General features: G+C 40.7%; 1 protein-coding gene and 1 long non-coding RNA gene across 2 annotated transcripts in view; one reads left to right on the forward strand and one right to left on the reverse strand.

The window, feature by feature from the left end:
* Nucleotides 1-15,630, reverse strand: part of LOC131962507 (uncharacterized) — a 234,028-nt gene that overhangs the window by 151,408 nt on the left and 66,990 nt on the right. The gene's annotated exons all lie outside the window — the stretch shown is intronic.
* The window catches only part of megf6b (multiple EGF-like-domains 6b), a 92,969-nt gene that overhangs the window by 2,018 nt on the left and 75,321 nt on the right, over nucleotides 1-15,630 (forward strand). The window contains exons 2-4 of the mRNA XM_059327355.1: nucleotides 688-822; nucleotides 2,345-2,454; nucleotides 13,356-13,460. Of these exons, the coding sequence (XP_059183338.1) occupies nucleotides 688-822; nucleotides 2,345-2,454; nucleotides 13,356-13,460 (350 nt within the window). The remainder of the gene's footprint in view (nucleotides 1-687; nucleotides 823-2,344; nucleotides 2,455-13,355; nucleotides 13,461-15,630) is intronic.

A 15,630-nucleotide genomic window follows, 5' to 3' on the forward strand; every position in this document is an offset into this window, starting at 1 on the left:
GGCGTTACGTCGTCAACTAGAAAATGCCTTTTGCAAGCTTTACCCATCTATCTTTGCTGCACCATTTCCAACATGGTCTCACAGGAATCCGTGAAATAGCCATGGATTCGCTTAACTTAAAATCTGTGGAATAGCCACGGAATCACTCATATTTCCGTGAAACTGACACGGATTTCGCTACAATGCAAGTTAATGACAGTCATATATTCCGTGGCTATTCCAACATACAAAGTGATTATGTACATTCACTGAGTGAATATTTAGAAAATAAAACATATATTTCTCGCTAGAACTGTGATCAAAATCCATTTTTATGCAGAAACTAAGTCAAAATATTGATTTTTTTCACTAAAAATGAGAGAACTGTCCGCCATGTTTTTTGTTCTGACCGCTGGGACCTTGAAAGTCACGTGACTTGGAACAAGCCAATAGCCACGGGATATGACTGTCATTAACTTGCATTGTAGCGAAATCAGTGTCAGTTTCACGGAAATTTGAGTGATTCCGTGGCTATTCCACGGATTTTGAGTTAAGCAAATTCGTGGCTATTTCACGGATTCCTGTGAGACCAGGTTCACCATTTCTCACAGCATCCATAAATTGCCCCGCTTGCATCTGTACATCTGTAAAAAAAAAAAAAAAAACATTTTGACATCTTAAGTATTTTTACCACTGTTTTTGTTTCAGGCCCAACGTGTGTGTGGAGAGGGAGGTGACACTGGTCGCCCAGAGGCAGCCGTGTGTGCAGGCCTTCACACGCATGGTTAAAGTGTGGAAGCAGGGCTGTGTGGGGCAGTCATGGTGCATGGGATACGAGAGGAGGTGAGTAATGCGTCTCATTTGTTGTCTGTCGTCTCTTTCCTCCTTGTAGCCAAAAACCTTTGTTCTCAAACAAACACTCCCGTCCTCACCTGCAGGGGATGTTGTGCTTTGCTGATTAATCTCTGTCTAGGGCAAAGCATTAATTATGTTTTCATGAGTCATGCAACCAAAAGAATTTATCAGAGAGGGCATGATCCCTTATTTAACTCCAAACCTCCAAACAGTATCAAACAGGGTGAGCTCCCTTACCTCCTCTTTCCTCTTCATCTCTCTCACTCTTGTTCTGTAATCACAGCTTTGAACCTCTCATACAGTTAAGTGCAAGGTGTAGTCCCACTTCATCTCAGTTACTATCTATTTAACGCACAGGCATCTTTGTAGGCAACATTCCTTTGAAGGAGAGTCCTAATGCTAACATAGCCCGACTGTGTTTCAGGAGCTTCTCACTTTGCTGCTCACGCTCGCTTTCACAGCGTTATTTACCATGTGAGTCAAAGGCTGCTTTGAAGGCAGCCAAGGCCACAATTACTCGCTGTAAACAAAACGTGTTTCCACGATGCATAATGACCGTGGACCAATGAGAGGGGTCCTAAAGTACAGGGATAGGCACCATTCTCTGAAGTTGAGTCTGCCAGTCTCACACTTTAAAATGACGCCCTAAGAGTCTGGGAACATGTTTGCTGAACATGATACTGTATGGTACTCAGAGGGCTGTCACTTGTTTGATCAGATTACATGTTTGTTTTTTCTAATCTTGTGGTATTCAACCACATGAAACATGAAAAAAGATATGTGCCAATTAGAGCACTGCAGGGATGATGTCGTTTTGTAGGTTAGCATCGCCCTGGTTCCTTTGACAAACACTTTGGATTATTGCAGAACATATTCTCTGTGGCTAACAAAAGTTTATGACTCTTTGTTCAGAAAGATATTCACAAATGAACACCACTTTTGTAATCTTAGCATAAATGCAATCACCAGGATTAAAAAGCGAATTTTGGACTACAAATGAACTATGACAATGATTTATTTAGCCCTATTGTTAGCAACCGCCTTTTTAAGGCGCATAAAAGCGGCAATATTCACATGTGGGGGATTCACTGATGTAATGCAAAATGTTAATACATTTCCAGGTTTCCTGTACTCATTCCTGCAATAGTCAGACTATATTGTCAGATATTTCCAATGTATATGTTTGCTCACGCACAAGTAGTTTACAATATAAGATAACAAAAACTTTGTATTTTGTAGTTTCTTGTTTAAAAGTGTTACATTTGTTTTATACGGTGGCCCTGAATTGCAAATCACAATGGCAAATCAGAAAACACGACGACAAATCAAAAAACACAACAATTGATTTGATTTGTCGTTGTGTTTTCTGATTCGTCGTTGTGTTTTTTGATTTGCCGTTTTGTTTTTTGATTTGCCGTTGTGATTTGCACTTCAGGCCCACCGTATTTTTAACTGCTACTTCGACAGGTTTTATTGTAAGTTTTTAACTTAATGTTTGTCATGTTAACAGGACAGCGTACTACACTGCATACAGACAAGTGTACAGACAGGATTATCAGACGGTGTACAAGTGTTGCCCTGGATGGTCTCAACTTAATGGAGAAGCGGGCTGTTTGTATCGTAAGTATCCTCAAACATCCACAATCTTCTACTTTCTATCGCTTGAAAGAGTACCTCTTGAAGAAAACTTAGTTTTTTTAATAATTCAAGGTAATACAGCATGACTAACTCATGTTTTATCATGTTTTGTAAGTGGCGGGTATATTTACTAAAAGGCAATATGTCTTTTCCTGACTCAGCAGGAGGAAGTGTGCTTCAAACATCACCTCACCCTTGGCACAGACCTCTGAATGAAAGGTTTTCAGAAAAGGGTCAAAAGGGTCAAGAGGATGCTTTGCCCATGCAGACTCCTCAGCAGATGTTATCAGTCAGTGCCATGTCCACAGTACTTGTGTGGGCGGTGGGGGAAAAATCTCAAGTGTTGAAAGAGTTTAAGTGTTGACATCCACTCTTAAATGAGGTCTCCTTTGTAGTATCTTGTTCTAGACTCCGCAAAAACAATGACAATCTAGGTGAGATCATGGCTCTGCAGCACTCCTTTACTTTATCACAATATTTAAGTCACAATACAATATTGCGATTTTCAGCATTTTGCGATATGGTGATTATTGCGAGACAATATATTGCGATTTAACTGTTTAACTCTGTTTTGTGTTCACAAAATTAAACTCATCAATCAAGAATTGTTTTGTCAAATAAGAGAACATTTTCAGTCTGTTCATCTCTCTTTTTATTTCTCCACAATAAGAGTCCAACCCACAGACTGACCAACAAAGTATTCAGTCAAATTAACTTGAATTAAATGTAAGTGATATCAAACATATATGGACGACAACAATTGCAGCATTTTCTCAAACTTTCCTCAACTTTAAGCTTCACTGCTCTGAATTTTTTTGAATGAAACTTAAAAAAAAGGCTAGCTTTGCAGCATTATTTTGAAAACTTCCCAACAAGACGCACATGGTGCCTATAGATTCCTTAGATCTCCTAGTTTCATATGATCCCAGTATGTGCAGTATATTCCTAAAAGTGAGCACGCTATGACCTCCGGAAAAAAACTAGAAAATACTGACGCCTGCCAGCTAAATATCGATAGTTGTCGGCCATGAATCGATATATTATTGCCACGCAAAATATCGCAATACTATGCTGTATCCATTTTTTTCCCCCACCTCTAATGGATAACTTGACTGGCATTCAACTTTTACTTGGCTGAAAGTGTACTGTACACTGTAAAACCAACTTGTTGTTTCAACTTAAATATTTGATTGTCCATGCTGCGAAAGAATTTTATGTTAAGACAACGAAGACAATGGAGTTAACTCAAATTAATCTTGCTATTTGACTCAGTATTTTAAGTTAAAATGACTTTTTGCACAAATCTTTGTTGTATTGAAAAGGAAAAATGAATTTTAATAACAAGCAAGCAGCATTGGGTTTTACAGTGTACAGTGTACCTCAATGCAGCCACATTCCCCCTTCTAGCTGTGGTCGCATGTTTAAGTCTTGGCTCTCATCCATACAGTCATGCCACCCTTCTCATTCAGAGGTGTGACATTGCAGTGCAGGTCAGAGGATTGCATTATGGATATGAAACCAGACAAGCATATCCAGTGTTTACCCCAACCAATCACAGCCAAGGCCCCCCAAAACAATACCCATCAACCCACGGTAGAGAGACCACCTGCTGATACGCACAAAAAGAACAAAGACAAACAAATGTGATCCTCCCTCCTGTAATTCCACTCCACGGGCCCATGTATGGAGAAGTAGTTCTGTTGGTCACACCGGAGCTGCCAGCAGCTCATCTCCTTGTGGATAAGCTTAGCTTCACACCGCTGAGACCAAGAAGCCTCCTTTGATGGGATTTTACAGCCAGTGATCCAGAGCACATAGCCTGCATACCATAGACAGACCCTTGGCAAAGCCTTCCTGTAAACAGTTTGTCCCCTGTCCGGTTGACTGACAAGAAAGTTCCCACTTCCTCGCTCTGACTGCCCTACCTGGAACCGACCCGTGCGCTCCCTGGCCAGCGCCGACACCCCCGGTACAGGCCCGTTACTGTCTGGGATAGCTCTGTGACGGGATGTGTAGCGAGGGAAGATCTCCTGGATGTGCCTGTCATCGGTGTCTTATTATGGCATCTATTCTCTTCTCAAAGAGCTCTTTGTTTCCCGGGAAAAGGTTATAGTATTAAATTATACAAAGAAGCATTACACTGTCTGCTCTGCAACGAGCCTGGTTTATTTTAAAACACTCATAAAGAATTGTCTTAAAGATACATTCCCCAGGACTGCCCAGTGTTTCCCCTCACTTAAGTGGACAGGGGCTTTTATTTCTCTTTTTCGCGTGACAATGGCGGCTCTCTTCGACGCGAGGCAGGGCTTTTATCTCTGTAACCAAAGATGTGGCAGCACTTTGAGATGGGACAAACTAATCACCCTTTTCTCTGAGCCATTGAACCAGGATAAAAGGAAGCTCACACCACAATCCTCCCTCTCCCACTCCTGCGCACTTTGCCATGCACTATCTGCACTGTACCTCAGTCAGCACAATGCAATCTGTGGGGCTGTTTTCAACAGTGCCTCCAACATCCAAAAGGAAAAATCTGCTCTGCAAAATGTACAGCTTTAGCAAATCCTCTGAAAACCCCCCAAAGAATGGAAGATTGGGAAGATGGGAATGCTTTGTGTTTGAGATAGTGATTTAGTGTCTGGCACCCCTGCCTTTTTCTTTTTGTCTTGTGGTATTCCTCCTTCTCTCTGTGTGTGTGTGTTCCCTAATAAAATGTCAGTGTAAGGTAATTAGGTGAATTACTTGTGGTTGTTGAGCAGAAATGAGGCTCTAATCGTGTCACACAGTGGCTGGGATGTGGCTGCGTGTTGAGTAGTTTGTCCTTTTATTCCACCTGTGTTTCCTATTTCTCTGCCTCTTTATCCACCTATTGTACAGATGTTGACATCCTGTCACACTCTTGCAGTGAATGGCCTCAGTTGTTGTGCTCTCCGGCGCTCTTTGCTTAGCATAATTAGTCACATATTTGAAGAAAGAGTATACCACAGCACGGCAAATGTCTGGTTATTTTCACTTTTTATTCCACTATTTTAACCCGCCTCCCTATTGTTTTCCATATTTTCCTTTTTTGTTTCAGGGAACTATCATCTAATTATGAAGGTTTATGAGTTTTCCATTCAATAGCATACGTTTTTGTGTTCAAGTTCTGATGTTTTCCAGCAATATTACACAAAGAATGCACTAAGGCTCTTGCAGTTCTTTCACCATGTAGGTATGCTATGCAGGAATGCAATATAAAACTGTACCACAGCTTTCTAGAGACCGAGGTGACATCTTCAAAGGCCAATTTTTGTACGACCATCAGTGCAAAACTGAAAGATATTCAGTTTTAACATGGTATAAATAAGAAAAATTAAGCATATCCTTATATTTAAAATCTTTAAATGGTCAAATAGAGCCACATCTACACTGTAAAACCTTTTACTGTAAAATTACAGTATATTACTGGCAGCACTTTCGCCAGTAAGTTACTGTAAAATTTACAGTACTTCTACTGTTTTAAAGAAATACAGGTCCGTTTACTGACAAACTGTCTCGTAACGAAGAAAAAAACATAGCGTGACGTTTAAATGTTTAACTCTAAATTATGTTACAACTAATCCATTTAAACTGTATATTAGGATTACTGGAAGAAAACAACACATTGTGATTATTTCAGCCCAGACAAAAAAGAAATAAAATAAAACTTTTCTTCTTTTAAAAAATAACGGCTTTATTTTCCCTACATGCTCAGCTGAAAACAGTAAATTCCTGTAAACATATCATTTTGACCGTTGGAATGCCTGAGCAATCCTGATAACTCCCACAATGCATTGTTTTCACAGCAATATACTGCACAATCATAATACAGCAAGTTACTGTTAGAATTTGACTTTATAGCAAAGTCTTACAGTGTATTCAACCTTTTTACAACACTTCTAACCACTTCCAGTCAGCAAAAGTCAGCCAGGTGACTTGTCGAAGCACAATGCATTTGAAAACCCTCCAAGTGCAGCCAAGGTGACTTTTGTGTGTTTTGTAGAGACTCCAATTAGCCTAATGACTATCTTGTTCTTTGAAGGTGAAGAACTCTTGACTTTGTGATGGCGACTTCCTCCACTTAAACATTTGGAGGACCACTCAATCAGTGGGTTAAACCTTTTTACCTCAGCGAGTAGCCACGGGCTGGCTGAGGATGGACAGGGTTAGGTGGAAGTGGAAACGAGCATTTCTGTTGATTGACGGCGACAATAAGCTTTGTGACAGCTAGGGGCTGAGGAGCAGGGACAATGGCTCCTCCAGTTTGTCGTCCTCGTTAACTGCTGAATAGGAACTGGCCCCCTTTTGTGGTGGGAGCAGGCTGGCGAAGGTTAGCTACATATGAAATGAGCTCAGTCGCCAGAGAAGAGGAAATGGTCCTCTGTCTATCCATGGGTGGTCTGAGTGTGCAGCAACTATGTCCTTTCGATCTAGCTAGTGCAGCGCCCGTTAAAACTTACCTGGCCCTTGGTATTCCTTATTTCAGGCTTTGTTTAGAGCTGCTCATCCAATCATGTTCACACTGTTCTTCTTACCTATCATGAGAATTCTGCACTGCAAAAAAAGAAAAGTTGGGTGAACTCAAAATTTCAAGGCAACAAACTTCGATAAAATTTTAAGTTGGACAATTAAACTAAATATTTTAAGTTTTGTTTTTGAGTTTGCTCAACTCTGAATTCAGATTTTACAATTACAATTTTACATTGTCTTGTAATCCTTACTTCTGCTAACTTCTGCAATGTGCTGAATTGGCTTGATTGTAACGCCGCTATGAAATGTCAGCTAATGTTGCGACCGCAATTTTGAGTTAGCATTGATACGCTAATGGCTACTCTTGTAGCTGTAACAAGCAGCGCCGCTAGCATCAGTTAGCCGCTAGCATCAGTTAGCCGCTAGCTTTCGCTAATGAATTTCACCGCTTTCCTGCATTTCACAACAGAGAAATAAGAGTTAGCAGAACTATTGTCCCTTGTTGTGAACCCCAACTTAAAGATATAAGTAACAACAACTCACCAACTTGTTTTTGAGCAAACAACTGGCTTCCTTTGTTGTGCTAACTTACATTATTGCCCTAAATGTCAATAATTTATATTTTTACCATCTTAAATCACTGTTTTAAGCAAGAAAATACAAGTTGGCTTTTTTTGCAGTGTGGGATCACATATCAACAAATCAATCTTGTAAGACTTCAAATGATGCATTTGTGTCCGCGCTACCCGCCTGCTTCCAGTGTAGGTACTGCTAATGACGGCAGTATGTAACAGTGTAGTAACATTTATAAGGGTTCCTCTCAACACTGCACATTGTGAACATCAAACACCACTATTAAATATTTTCTGTACATTGTGACACTGCACTTCAAAAGGTTGTCTGCAATATTCCCGCAATGTGTGAAATCGATCGGATTAATGGTTATTGAGAAATTCGAAGGACATACATACACACATACTCATTCCATTTAAGGATGATGAGATGAGCAGCAGAAGTTGTGAGGTCTGCAGATTATTGAAAACAAATTGAAGCTGCCACTGTTTTTCTGGAACTGCTGTTTATCAGGCTGTTAGCAAATACCAGTTTACTCTCAACAACTAGTGGTCTGTTTGATGCTAGCTGGAAGAACTTGTAAAGGTAACAGATTGTAAAATTGCACTTTTTGTAGTGCAAATGAGTCTGGCGAGCTAACATGACTGTCAAAGTCCTCTGACAGGAAGTAGACACACACTTAAAGCAATCTCATGACATTGCTGTCTAGTTACAGATGTGGCTTTATTGGAGGATGGCAAATGCAGCTATGTGGAAATTAGTCAGGGCGAGCCAGCTTGTACAATGTAGGAAAAAGCTGCTTGTTTTCAAGTTAGTGTTATATGTTTCCTATTTGGTCCGAGTGACATGCATGCCATTATCATGTCTAATCCACATCTGTTGCATTAGAGCAAGGAAGACAGAGGAAATATACAACAGAGTGGGCCAAATGCTGAGCATGTGACAGGTGTTTTTGATCATGCTAACTCTTTGTGACGTGATTAAATGACAATATGCTCATCTACATATTTGGAAATAAGGATGAAAATATATTTGTCTTCCATGAATCTGTACAATTACAATATCTGGGTGATTTGCCCGACCCTACATCATCCTGTTTGTCTAGATCAGCTGTTCTCAACCTTGGGGTCGGGACCCCAAATGGGGTCGCGAGATGATTTCTGGGGGTCACCAAATCATTTTTGAAGTCAGCTCTGTCTCCACTGTGTTAAAGTGTTCATGTGTTTTTAGTCTTTTTGGTCACTTAATGTCTTTTTTTGGTCATTTTGTGTTTGTTTTTTAGTCATTTTGTGTCTTTTTTTGGTCATTTTGTTTCCTTTTTTTGGTCATTTTGTGTCTTTTTTGGTAATTTTGTTTCTTTTTGGGGTAATTTTGTGTCTTTTTTGGTCAATTTGTCTTTTTTTGGTCATTTTGTGTCTTTTTTGGTCATTTTGTGTCTTTTTTTTGGTCATTTTGTTTCCTTTTTTGGTCATTTTGTTTCTTTTTTGGGTGATCTGAACTGCGCGTGTGAGATTGTGTTCAGTGAGCGGGGGTCGCGGACAACATGGATGTTAAATTGGGGGTCGCGACTCAAAAAGGTTGAGAACTACTGGTCTAGATAACACTCTTGCATACCAAGACATTTTTTAGGATGCGTTATTGTGCCTGCTTCATCAAACTGACCTAGTCTTTCGTTGAAATAGTATTTAAAGTCTTTCAAAGAAACCTGTCAGAGATCATCTGACATAGCTGGCCCTGGTTTTCACACAAACTCTTTGAAATGAAGCATTCCTTTGCATAGCAAAACATGATTTGTTGCCTCAAAATACAGTACTCTGCTCAGTGCATACCAATTATGGCACCAAACGGAGCCCTTAGCGCCCGGCCTTTGTGTCTGTGAAATGCCCTAAATGTGGTCTCCCTCTGGGTCACTCTGGGGGTCAAACAGATCGACGGAGCCTAAACAAACACTGTGCTGCGTCTGTGTTCATGTGGTCATCCCCTTCAGAAGCTGTAAGGCTGACACCTGCTCGTTGGTTTTCAGTTTCTCTGCACGAGTCGCTGACCCCTGCTCCTTCTGTCTCTTCTTTTTGTGCGAGCTGCTAATCCTCTCAGAGAAGGTGTCTTTGTAATAGAGTGCAGGCATTCACAGCGACGGATGAGAGTGAGTTTTATGCCACGCTGCATGCCACATTAAGAAATTATTTCAGGGAAGATTAAGCAGCGTTAGGGGCTCAGGATGGGGGCAGCCCAAAAATGCCCTGGTTAGCTGCCAACAATCCTGTGTCTCACATCTCAGAAGGGGAATTGTACATTCCCTTTGTTGTCGCTTAGCCGTGCTACCCTGAAGTGACTCTGAGAGACATCTGACCTTTTACTTTGTTGCTGGTAATTAAGTTCATTTAAAGCTTTTTTACCACAATTTAGAAATGTCTCATTAATTTGATCTCTCACAGCTGGTGGTACTATAATTGTCCTGAAGAATTTCGATCTTTTTGCAATTAAACCTGACCGCTGAGTAATGCTTTTTCCTGCTCGTCTGTCATACGTAGCTGTCACCACACCGAAATCCCCCTCGCGTTGGATAATCACACAAGTGGGGATAGTTATGTAGCTGTATGTTCAACAGTGTATCATAGCTTCTGTAGCCACACAGTCTTGAGGAACTGGAAGTCATCATGGGCAGATTACCAGCAGCCTTCCTGTCGGAGTAGGATTTCAGCAGCTTCACAAATAGGGCAAGATTTTGCTCTAATAGCTATTGAGCAAATCAACATGGATATATTTGACAATGTGCATCAGTTTAGGGAATCTCTGATGTTTTTTGGGGGTCTTTTTTTATAGACATGAGGGAGAGAGATGGTGTTGAAGTTTTTGGTTGTGTGTGTGTACAGCAGCTATTCTCAACCTTGGGGTCGGGACCCCAATTGGGGTCGCTAGATGATTTCTGTGGGTCGCCAAATCATTTTGGAAGTCAGCTCTGTCTCCACTGTGTTAAAGTGTTCATGTGTTAATGTGTTTTAGTCTTTTTGGTCACTTAATGTCTTTTTTTTTGTCATTTTGTGTCTTTTTTTTGTCATTTTGTGTCTTTTTTTTTGTCATTTTGTGTCTTTTTTTGATCATTTTGTGGTCAAGTTGTGTCTTTTTTGGTCATTTTGTTTCCTTTTTTTGGTAATTTTGTATCTTTTTTTAGGCATTTTGTGTCTTTTTGGTCATTTTGTTTCTTTTTTGGGTCATTTTGTGTCTCTTTTGGTCATTTTGTGGCTTTTTTAAAATCTTTTTGTGGTCAATTTGTGTCTTTTTTGGTCATTTTGTTTCCCTTTTTTGGTCATTTTGTTTCTTTTTTGGGTGATTGGATGAACTTTGCGTGTGAGCAAGGGTCGCCATGTTGACAACATGCATGTTAAATTGGGGGTCGCAAATCAAAAAGGTTGAGAACTACTGGTGTACAGTATGGTGTGTGTGTGTGTGTGTGTGTGCGTGTGTTGGGGTTGTTTGTTGTAGACTCCTTGGTCCAACTGTTGAGCAGGTGTGTGAGGAATGCGTCCAGATGACAGGCGGATGTTTAGGCTGAGCACCGGTCTCCAGGGATGCCTGTGAATCTACTGGATGAAATGACTCCGGGTCATCTGTGATTATTAGAAATCACTTTAATCTTTGTTTAGAAATGTGGCATTATTCCCCACTGCTGACACGATATGTTTGAAGCCAGACTTTATAGATATAATTTAGTCAGATGATATTTTCGCAGCCTTGAGGTTCTTTCTATTGCCTCAGCTGATCAGTTGTACCTTAAATTGTACCTCTGTTTTAAAGTACCTGGAGTTGGTACAAGGGTTAAAAACGAATTATTTCTTTCTAAAAAAAAATGCAGTCCATAAAGAATGTCTGAAGTTTGCTGTTGAAATTACTGTCACAATTTCCCAGAACTGTAGATAATATCTCCTACATATGAAAAGCTACAACCAGCAAATGTTTGGCATTTTCCTCCATCAAGGCACTCTTAGATATTTAATTACAAGTCCACTTTCAAAGTTGTTGTTGACTAATTGTTTAATTGATCCAATGATCAACCAACAAATTTGCTCTAGCATTTTTACAGCTGTTTCGTTCAGTTTGACCTGAATTGTCCTCCAAGAAGAAACACTTTTTGGTTGACAGTATAAAATTTATAAAATGCTACTATACTGTACATGCAATACAAAACAATGAAAGGGTTAAAGTGATGAAGGAAAGATAGATAGATAGATAGATAGATAGATAGATAGATAGATAGATAGATAGATAGATAGATAGATAGATAGATAGATAGATAGATAGATAGATAGATAGATAGACAGACAGACAGACAGACAGATAAAATATAAAAATACAATAAAAAATAAAGTGTCTAAAGAAGGAGTATGTATTAAGGAGTAGAATTCCAGTGCAGAATAAATATGAATATACAGTATAAAATTGTTTGGTGCTATGAAACAAATAAGGTGCAATGAACAGTGTGCATAAAAAACAAAGTGCATAAAGTTAAAGATAAAGTTCTGTGCATGTTTATACCATCAATATGACCCGACTTGGCCCGTAAATGGCATCAGAACCGGCAGCGTGGATGTGATGATTGGTCATGCCGCCTCTGGTTGGATTAGATGGGCAGAAAAATGCATATCTGGAATTGAAACTGGCACAGAGAGTGGCTCCACAATCATCTGAGGGAACGATTGGCATTTAAATTCCTCTTGTGATTAGCTGGACCCTAGTTTTTCACTTCCAGCGTCCACATGTTGCCAGTTGGGAGAGCAATGAAAGACATCAATCCCTGAGCTGTCATCACTAAGCGCGGCCCTCCGCTCCAGAGAGTGCAAACAACAGGCTTGGCTTAAACAGCTGTGTCTTACTTCACAGGGATGTTCGCCTTGACCCACATCAGATAAGCATACAGACAGGGAGACTGAGCACACATGTAATGTATGTGGACGCACACATTTTTAGGTGAAGGATTGTCATGATTAATAAGCGTGTGTTAGTGTAGGGAATGTGATGGTGCACCTCTGAGCTGGATTCACATATTCAGAGCTAGTTTATACGTCCTAGATTCTTTGAGTTTCCCATCCAAACGAGCGTGAGCAGTTTGACTCAGGGATTTATGGACGCAGGGCCGCAGGCTCCAAGAGATGGATGAGCCACGCTCGCCCTCTGGCTCTCTGACTTTATCCTGTAACTCACCCATGAACATCTGTATGATCACTGCTTCAGACAATGATCAGTTTTAGGGGACATATTATGCTCATCTTCAGATACTGTTTATATGACTTAATGTAAAAATAAATTGACTTTGGGGTGCAGAGTGGGAAGGAATGTTAGTTTAAGTTAAAATTGTTGCAATGTCAATGTCTCTGAGCTGTAAATTTAGAAAAATATAACAAAGTCAAAATTGCAAAAAGTGTCCCACATTACCCGAATTCACCCAAACGTTCTCAAACCGAGCGATAGAGGGCACTTTTAATCTAATGTGGGTAGTAACAACAGCTTGTATAACTTTTAAACATAAGTGATAATAAAGTTTAGAAATGTATTTCACTTGGCCAACAGCCTGAGCCTCAGTTCAAGAGAGCCAACTGGCGGATTCCTCTTACATTGGTTAGTGTGAATGGAGGAGAATCCAGGTTCCTCCTTTAGTCAGGAGTGAACAGGCTGATGATTAGGCTTTGATAGAAAGAGGTCAGCGTTTGAAACTAAAGATGTTGACAACTCATGACATCAGCCAGGTGTATCTGCTTCGCTTCACTTACTTTTTTTTTTTTTCCTCTTTTCCTCTTTTACAACCACCCTGTCCACATCCTCACATGCAGCGGTGTGCAGCTACGGTGTGTGCTTCAACGGGGGCCACTGTCGGGAGAGATCCACCCAGCTCTGTGACTGTCCTGCAGGCTTCAACGGACCCAGCTGCCAGTATGGTGAGTAGAAACATCCTCACTATGTTTCACAATCAGAGTCTCTTTTCATTCCATATTTTGTGTGCTCCATTTCTTTTTTATGCTTCTTTGTCCTTTTTTTATTAGCACATTTTAGGTTTTATAGTAGCCTGGCTAACAGACTAATCTCAAATGAGATCTAGTCTGGAAACCAGCCGTTCATTTCTCCGTAGAGGAGGTGTGGTTTACGATCCTCCGGCGCCGTTTATTGGGCGCTTAGAATGTCTATCAAAGCGTCTGTAGGTAGCTCTTAGCCAATCGTATCAGTTATACCAGATGACGTAGTAGAGCAACAGAAATGGATGTTTGTTGTGTGTGTGTCTGTGAGAGAGTGTTGCTTGCTGCTTTGCTTCTCCAGTTCTCGCTTTCTGCAAGATTATTTATTTTCACGCTTTATTCCCCCTCATGTCATTCAGCCACACACATCCACTGATTTTATGGGCAACAAACAAGCTGCTGCGGGTCTCCAGCTCCGCTGTCCCCCAGCTCATAGCCAGATCACCGGCGTTACGGTAGCGGGGCTATTAGCGCCGCTAGCGGCTAATAGGCTACCCGCGATCTCGCTACGAGCCGGGGGACAGCGGAGCCGCTGAGAGATCTTTCGCTCTAAACCATTTAAAACACCATCTACAGCTAAAAAGAGTTTCGCGTCTGCAGCAGCCATGTTGGATCCGTAAGAAAACTACAAGCTTCCAAGTGCCGAGTAGTACGCGTCATCGTCTTGCCGTCCCTCCCCGTTCTGTGATTGGATCCCTAAAACAGGGCTAAGAAACCTCCCTGGTTGCCAGACTGGATGGAGGTCCGAAATGAAATTCGAGCGCGCAAGGCACTATGGGTATACCCAGGCTATAGTTTTAAAGTGTAACAATTACACTTTCTGTATTTCTTCGGGAATGATGTAGAAACTGCACAATTATATGAAGCTATTCTCTTTTTCACATGTTCATTCTCCACTACCGTCAGTAGATGTAATATGCAGTTACAGTAAAAGAAGGAATCCTAAAATATCTCCACAGATGGATTGAAAGTGATAGCAGCTTGCCATTTGATTAAAAACACCTTGTTGGCTCTTTGCTGGAGCCTACAGCTCTGATCCTTTTCAGTCAGCTCTCCAAGGCTCCCCACTGAACTCTGAGTGATCGCCTTTCTCCATGACTGGATGAGAATCTCCCCACATCAGCAGTTGGCTTCTTTAGCAGCAGACAAAGTATTTTATCAGGAACTCCATTGTTGAATTTAAGCTGTTGAAGTAAAACAGTGGAGGATTCTGTTGTTTTTCTGATAACACCACACGACAGGAAATTCCTCTGTGTCAAGTTTTTTTTTAACCAGAATCATCCATCTCTCCCTCGAATTAGGCCCTCCTAGACACTACAGGCTTTGTTGCATAAGTCCGGTTCAAACTGCGGTGACAACTGAAAATTGTGGTCTCCTTTTGTTACAAAGGTCTCACCTGACTTTATGCTCTGTTGTCAGCATACAGGGGCTCCAAGTTTATCCCTAACTGTTCTAAATTCCCTTTGTGACCAACAAATACACCCTATTAATCTGTTAATTTGATTATATTGATATTGTTGATTTAAACAGGTTAATAATTTATTCAGGCACTTTTTAGTTCAGTCTGTTTGAGTCGGGCAGTTTACAGGGCAGCTATGTTTACGTTTGGGCTCCTTAGAATCAGCATGTGTTGAAAAATGTGTGTGTGTACTGATCTGCTGCTGAAAAAGTTTAAGATAAAGAAGTTAAAGTAAAAAACGGTGTCCTTATTCCCTAACTGGAGTACGCTCACGGGTGAAGAGTCCCAGCACAACACTTTCCCCCTATAGTTCTTTAATACTAACTTTCAAACTATTTCATCCGCACATGATTTTCTTCTGGTGCAACAGATGTGTCTTTATGACACCTTTTAGCTATACCGTCACCTCCTCGTTGGCTAATATAGGACACATGATCAAGCCGTGGGACTTGCAGCAGTGACAGTCCCTCTATATGATCAGAGCTCTCTGTGGAAGCTAAGCTGACCTGGCTTACATCTGATTACTTCATGCTTGAATAAAAGACTTAATCATAATGACAGTTTATCCCTGAACACACATGCACTCTGAGGTCCTACTTAAGACTCTAGGTGGCCTTTTTGAAGCTGGTCCTGATA

This window comes from Centropristis striata, chromosome 3 (genome assembly GCF_030273125.1).
Source record: "Centropristis striata isolate RG_2023a ecotype Rhode Island chromosome 3, C.striata_1.0, whole genome shotgun sequence".
Classification (NCBI taxonomy): domain Eukaryota; kingdom Metazoa; phylum Chordata; class Actinopteri; order Perciformes; family Serranidae; genus Centropristis; species Centropristis striata.